This window comes from Zalophus californianus, chromosome 8 (genome assembly GCF_009762305.2).
Source record: "Zalophus californianus isolate mZalCal1 chromosome 8, mZalCal1.pri.v2, whole genome shotgun sequence".
Classification (NCBI taxonomy): Eukaryota; Metazoa; Chordata; class Mammalia; order Carnivora; family Otariidae; genus Zalophus; species Zalophus californianus.
In genome coordinates this window covers 59,588,757-59,595,853 of record NC_045602.1, presented here as the reverse complement: position 1 = coordinate 59,595,853, position 7,097 = coordinate 59,588,757, and the positions used below count along the sequence as shown (strand labels likewise).

Genomic DNA, 7,097 nt, shown 5'->3' with positions numbered 1-7,097 from the left:
TTTCAAATTATTGGAGTATACCGAGTAACTACTTTAGTAGAAGGGAGAAGTTAAACAGCCAGTGCATCCAGGGAGAAGTCTTTGACTGAACTTTATATATAATAATAGGAAGCAGAAATGATAAAATTAGCACAATTAGTTTAGTCAGATGTAATTAAGAAGTAAAAACATTTTCAAAAATTGAGCAATATAAGAATAAGGCAAAACAGGGGGATACTAGGATGAGCCTGAATCATAGAAAAGAAATTGAAAGGAATTCTTTTTAATGTAGCTACAACTGTCTCTCAGTAAAATACCTTACAGGCACATTTCCCTGTAGGAAAGAAAAAAATATTTTATCTCTGAAGACAATCCAATAATCACTAAAAATAATGTTCAGATACACCCATGCAGCTTTATTCTTAACAGAACTTCCTTAAATAGGTTTCTCCTATTAGCAAGGGAACATGCTGATTTAAGATCATGAGTATAGTCAGTCCCCTTGCCCATATCAGCTCTCACTGTGTATTAAGAAGAACCCTACTTTTCAAGTCAAGCCTCATGTGAATTTACTGGCTATGAGTTCTTCAGTGAAAACTGATTTAGTAGATCTCATCTACTAAATGTGCCTAGTACAGTGCTCACTACATAAAAGGCTCTCTAATGTATATATTTTTCTCTTTCCTTCCCTGACAACCCTGTAATAAAAATAATAAACCCATAGCCCAAAAGAATTATACGAGACAGGAATGATTTGTTGTAAATACTTTAACATAAATATTTCATAATTTATTATAAAGACATCTTGCACACCACCATGAGCATGGTTTTATGAAAATTACGATTTTATGATTTCCTAAATACCATGATAATCCACCTGTTTTTAACCTCAGTATCAAAGCTAAGAGTAGGGCTAGAATTTAACCTTAGCAGACATGAAAATTTGGTGTCTTGATTTACAAATTTGGTTTAATACACCAGAATATTGACAAGAATTGCCATGTGCTTCAGATACACTGCCAAGACATGAACAGCCAACAAGTTTAAAAGAAATATACACATTTCTAGTTTTAGGTGCTAACTAGAAATATTCCTGTAAAGATTGGTAAACTGTGACTACCAACACCAGTTTCTACATACCTGAAAGGTGGACAACAAAAATATTAAGATATTTGGCACAAGGTGGGCAATATCTAGGCTTTAGGGTTGACTATTTTCATGTACTGTACAGTCATCATTGCCCCCAACTTTGGAATTTCAGACTTAGAGAATATACAGTTCAAAACACTTGCTTTGTCCTTCTTCTCATGCTAGAACTCTGATGTTTTCCTCTTTACAGTCTGGTAGAAAAGCTGATCTTTCAGCTTTTCACTCAACAGCATTGGGTCAAATCTCTTCTATACAGGATCTCATTCTTGTCATGCCCCCTCTATATGCAGAGAGCCGGTCAAAGTCTTGGAGTTGGAAACGAGTTGCCAACTGATTTACCATTTTCCTCAGGGTAAGAAAGGCTGAAACAACTTGGAAAGTAAGGAACAAAGTGAAGATGATGTGTATTGCTTTTTCCAAGGGCAGATTTGTTAGGCCTTCATTAAAGAGCAAGAAGAGAATTAAAGGCAGCTGCAATAAAAGGCTCAAAAGCCAAAAGCCAGCCAACTCAGGAACCTGCAATGACACACAGCAAGAGTAATCAGATCAGTAAAGGACAGTCTTTTGTTTATACAGATCAGCACTATGAACCTACATTATGAGCTCTGTAATTCAAAAGGAATATAACATCGTCCTTGTCCTCAAAGAATTTACAGTCTAGATTAAAAGTGAAATCTAACTGATGCAGCAATGCTAGAATGATATACTTAGTGAATTATTAAATGCACCACTTAGTGGTATGAACTAAATACTAAAAGAAATAAGACAAGAGAGTGATTAGGGTAGGTAAAAGAATCCAAGGATGTAGGCTTTTAAAGTTGGGTAGAAGGAGGAAGAGGCAAGATGGTAAATAAGCAAATATGTGGAATGGGGATGACTAGGAATCAACATGTCAGCCTGGAATGGATGCCTGGGTTAGGAAATAGCAAAAAATACAGTGAGGCCTGTGGGTGGGACCTAATTATGAAGGGCCTAGAAAACCAGAGAAATCTTCAGGCATTATCCCTAAGCTCTGGTAACTGTAAATGCTTAGGCAGCATGATGATTCAGAAAACGTGTGCCTGGCATAAGATTCCTGAATTTACAATTTCCCCCTATTTTCATATCAGGATCTAAACATGTTTAGTTGACCAAGTATTTTCAAGACTGGTGAGAAGAGGGAAAACTGTCAATTCTTAAGAGCTTATTACTATGTTCAGGTACTTCATATAAATTATTTCATTTAATCCCAACAAAACTTGGAGTAAATATTTTCCCCATTTTATATACAAAGAAACCAAGGCTCAAGAGATTCAGCCAACAGACTACAGTGACAGAAATAGTCAAGTTGGAGGCAGGCCTTTGCTCCTTCCACCACCTCTCTCTGCCTTCTCCTCGCTATGAAAACCATACTGCCTTTACATGTTGCACTGAGAGAAAGGGAAGAAGGGCCTACCTTTTCCTGTAGGTTCCCCACGTAGCCCAGATACAACCTGATAGCTTCAATTAAGGTTATTAAGATGATAACAGTGACCACAATGAATTTGTAGTAATCAGGCAAGACTGAATACTAAAAAAAAAAAAAACCAAAACACACAAAAATAAACATGTTTGTATAATCTCACATGTAGTAAAACTGACCTGAAATAGAAAACAAATATTAAGAACTTTAATTTTATTGACAATGTAACAATGCCAGGGATGGGCAGAAGAGATCTCAGCAGAAGTGTTAAAGCACAGACTTACCTTCATCTGAAGCATCATAATGCTGCTTACCCACCAAAGTGGGAAAAAGTAAGTGTTAAAATAAAGTGACATCTGCAATGCCAAACTGGACACCATTTCGTTATCTACAAAAGAAACAGAGAAAAAGAACAAACTCTTTATCTTAGTCACTGCCCTATAAGTCCTTTAGTTTCTTAAAATTAATAACTACAGTGTTGGTTCAACAAAACTCCAAATTTTAAGCCTATTTATAATCACTGACAGTGAAAGGAAATATTCATCACAATACTATTTAATTCATGTATTGGGTTCTTGGGGGTATGTTTCATATTTTTCAATTACTTTATCATTTTTGCCATTACAGCCTGTTGACTTTTTTGCACACCACTGGTATAGATTAAATGTGGAATATCAGTATGAATCCTATTGAACAGATAATAATGATTACCTCTTTTGTAGAGTTCTATGTGAAGAGCCTATAAAATACATAAAAACTAATCTCTCACATAAAAACTAATCTCATACAAAAACTAAATTATAGACACACCCCTCTTTAGCATACCCTAATCCCACCCATTCATTAATACTCAATTTAATGCCACTTTTCCCACAAATCCTTTCTTGATCCTATTCTCCCACCCCAGCAGAAATCTCTTCCCGTCTAGGTACTTATCTCTAACCTGTGTGTAAGAAAGTGTTAGCAAAGAACCACATCCCCTCACTCTAGACACAGTCTAGTGTGCTGAAGAGAACATGAGCTTTGAAGTCCAAGTAAACCTGTAATTCCTCAAATACCCGTGTAACCCTGGATGCCAGACTTGGGATAAGTTATTGAACCTTTTTGATAAATTTCTCAATCAGAAATTGTCTCAATTTCATCTGTAAAATGGTAACATTGAAAGTACCTCACAGGTTGCTTGTGAAGATTAGAGACAGAATTATTTCACCCTACCACCATGCCTGGTACTTAGTAGGCACTCAATAACATTAGTTCCCTTTCCTTCTCTTTTACTTAATACACAGCCTCATTGTAAGCACAGACTACATTCTACCCAAATGTGAGACCCTCATGGAACCTAAAATCTTGCTTTATACAGGGTACATACCAAATATGCATAAGCAGAATGACTGAATTAATGGAAACGTAATATCATGAAGACATTAATGTAGCCATTTGTGATACATGAGCTTCATTTATCTAAGGCTGATTGCAAGATACCTTTTGCTTCTATGTAAGGGAGAAGGGTCCCAAATTAAGAATTTGATTTTTTAAATTAAGCCCTTCAAATACATCCTAAATTTGACTAAATTTCAACAATTTAAAAACAGATATGTATTTTGAAATCAATTGCCCTAAATGTAAGAATTTATAAAGGCTCCAAAATAAATTTCTTAAAAACAGATTTTTTTCTCCACACCTGACTATATGTCATTTAATAATTTTAAAATATAAGAAATAATCATGGTCTCTCACAGCAAGGTTTCCTTTAGCTTTTTTCTGTTATGATCTACTTTTGCTTATACTTATTTTGCTTATTCCTATTTTTAAATTACCACTGATAATAAATTCTTAAAATTTGTTAAACTTGAAGGCAAATCACCAGCCTAGGATTTTTCTTCCTAACAACAGTACAACTCTTGGTCAGTGGACAGGGTAATGGTATACACTTGTAAATACAGTGCAAATAATCAAACCTACTTTGGATTCACAAGGAAGAAAATGTGGGAAAAAATGATAAATTAGTTAAGCTGAAAATTTTAATATGTTTGGAGCAGAAACTAGTCAAATTTTGCAAAGAAGTTTTTATGTTAAGAAATTGTGTACATGGGGAGCCTGGGTGGCTCAGTTGGTTGAGTGACTGCCTTCGGCTCAGGTCATGATCCTGGAGTCCCGGGATCGAGTCCCACATCGGGCTCCCTGCTCGGCAGGGAGTCTGCTTCTCCCTCTGACCCTCCCCCCTCTCATGTGCTCTCTCTCTCTCATTCTCTCTCTCTCAAATAAATAAAATCTTTAAAAAAAAAAAGAAATTGTGTACATGAGCATCTTAAGAGTTATGCTATGTCTATATTTCGGCATTTCAAACTTATAATCAAGCAACTGAAAATCAAGTTAATATGCAAATGAACCTTGAAAGCACAAGACATGAATTTACTAAATTTTGCAAAAGTACAAGTTGAGTTCTGTAAACGGAATTTAAATTAAAACATTATATAAATCAGGGGTAGGCAAACTACCAGCCAGCTGCCTGTTTTTGTATAGCAAGTGAGCTAAAAATGGTTTTTCACATTTTTAAATGGTTGGGGAAAAAAAATCAAAGAATAATATTTGGTGACACTGAAAATCATATGAAATTCAAATTTTAGTGTCCATAAATAAAGTTTTATTGGAACACTGCCTCATCTATGCATTTACCATTATCTATGGATGCCACAGAGACCTATGGCCTGCAAAGTCTAAAATACTTGCTATCTGGCCCTTTACAGAAAATCTCCGCTGACCTGTGATACCTTACATCATCAGATTTTAGCGCCTGTTAAGCCTTAGCTTTATTATCAGAAACTTAACCTCATTTTTCACATTGATTTCTCTGTACATCCTAAATCTTGAAGAGGCCTAAATTCAGGGTGAAAACAATGCAACTATGGGAATTTACTTTTCTCTGCTCTCTGTTAAAAATCCCTAAACCAAGGAAGAGGAAAAGATTTCTATTCCCTAGCAGACTTTAGTGATAAAAACCACATGGATCTGGTTGATAGTACGCTATCATCATGATTTAAGAAGGGGAAACTGTTTTGGAGGAAACTGAGTGATCACTTGCCGTCAAGTTGGATGCAACACGGTGGTATTTTGTTACCAGATTTAGGGTAAGAGTTATATATGGGGGATGGGGGTTGGAGACGGCAGGGAAGGGAGCGAAGCCAGTGTGGCTGCTGTCATGCTGAAGTGGATAGCGGTTTTTAAAACGACTCATTAAAGCAATTCTTTCCACCTCTTTCATCAGAAAAGGACTTGCGGTGGAACGTACTTGCTTTGCTAATAAAAGAGAAAAGGAGAAGATATTTTAAACAGAGTGGGGTGTGGGAAGGGGAGACTGCCTGCGCTGTTTTCACTCTAACCTGGCCCGAAAAGCCAGGGCGGAAGTCGCAGAGGAAAAACCGTCGGCCTTCGCGGAGGATGCGAAACCGGACATGGGCTGCGAAGGCGGATTTTATATTTTTAGTTCTTGAGGAAGGGTAGCGCCACCTCAGCTGCTCGGCTTACAGTTCGCCGGCCAGGCCGCAACACCGCCAGCTCAGGACCCGTCGGGGATACAGGCCTGGAGGTGTCCCAGTCCCCACCCCAGCCCAAGGCTCGGCCCCTCCTCCAGGGCGCTGCACCGCACTGCGGAGAACCAGCCGAAGGCGAGGCCGCCATTTTAGGTCCGGGCAAAATCTGGCCACTCCCAAACCGGCGCCAAATTCTCCGCAGGCCATACCCGCTGCGCTGGGCCTCGCCCACTCACCCGGACCCTCGCTGTACTCCGGCCCGGTCCGGTTGGAGTCACTGAACACGGTCCGGCTGAAGTTTCCCAGCCGCTGGCGGACCGGATCCGGCAGCTCCATGCCCGGGCCTCGGTACAACTTACAGCTAGGTCTGCGGACGCAGCCTCCTTCTGCGGTTCCCACGGCAACCGGGCGGTGCGAGATGCTGGGGCCCAGGCGCACGCGCGGCCGCACTGCGGGGCAGAGGCGCGGGGCGCGAGCGCCTGGAAAGGAGAGGTGTGGTGAGAATCGCGTCCTGCTTAGCGCCTCTGCCGGGTGTGGAACGGCAGATTCCTTAGTCCTTTTTTAAGCCCCACCATCTTTTTTTTTTTTTTTAATCTTAAAAACAAATAGAAATAATAATAAATGACCTGAGGTTGGATTGTGATACAAGGAGCCCTCACACCTTGCCAGTGCGTTGTAAGCTTTCTGGAAGGAAATACAGAACGAATGTAGAGCTTAAAGAATGTTCACGACCTGGTGGTTCCTTTCCTAGGAATGTATATTTTTAAATTTTTATTATTTTATTAACATATACTGTGTAGGTATGTAAATAAAATATTTTAAATAATGTATTATATATATGTAATATATATTCCTAGAACTCTGTGTTTATGTATATATATGTGTGTGTATGTGTATATATGTATGTATATATATATATACACATACACACCCCCACATTTGATGGAATATATTGCTGCATCTTAAAAAAAAAAAAACATGCTTGCAATGAAAGTTTG

General features: G+C 38.6%; 1 protein-coding gene across 3 annotated transcripts; it reads right to left on the bottom strand.

The window, feature by feature from the left end:
* Nucleotides 1–732: 732 nt before the first annotated feature.
* On the bottom strand, nt 733–6,817 carry TMEM17 (transmembrane protein 17). 3 transcript variants are annotated; one of them, XM_027623554.1, is made up of 4 exons: nt 6,459–6,808; nt 2,854–2,957; nt 2,564–2,677; nt 733–1,644 (listed from the first exon to the last, which is right to left on the bottom strand). In XM_027623554.1, exons 2-4 carry the CDS (start codon nt 2,947–2,949, stop codon nt 1,366–1,368), a joined length of 489 nt encoding a protein of 162 aa, XP_027479355.1. In that variant the 5' UTR covers nt 2,950–2,957; nt 6,459–6,808; the 3' UTR covers nt 733–1,365. The 3 variants fall into 3 exon arrangements, with proteins under 3 accessions (XP_027479355.1, XP_027479354.1, XP_027479356.1); XM_027623553.1 differs by having other exon boundaries at nt 6,336–6,804; XM_027623555.1 differs by lacking the exon at nt 2,564–2,677 and having other exon boundaries at nt 6,336–6,817.
* Between the last annotated feature and the right edge of the window lie 280 nt (nt 6,818–7,097).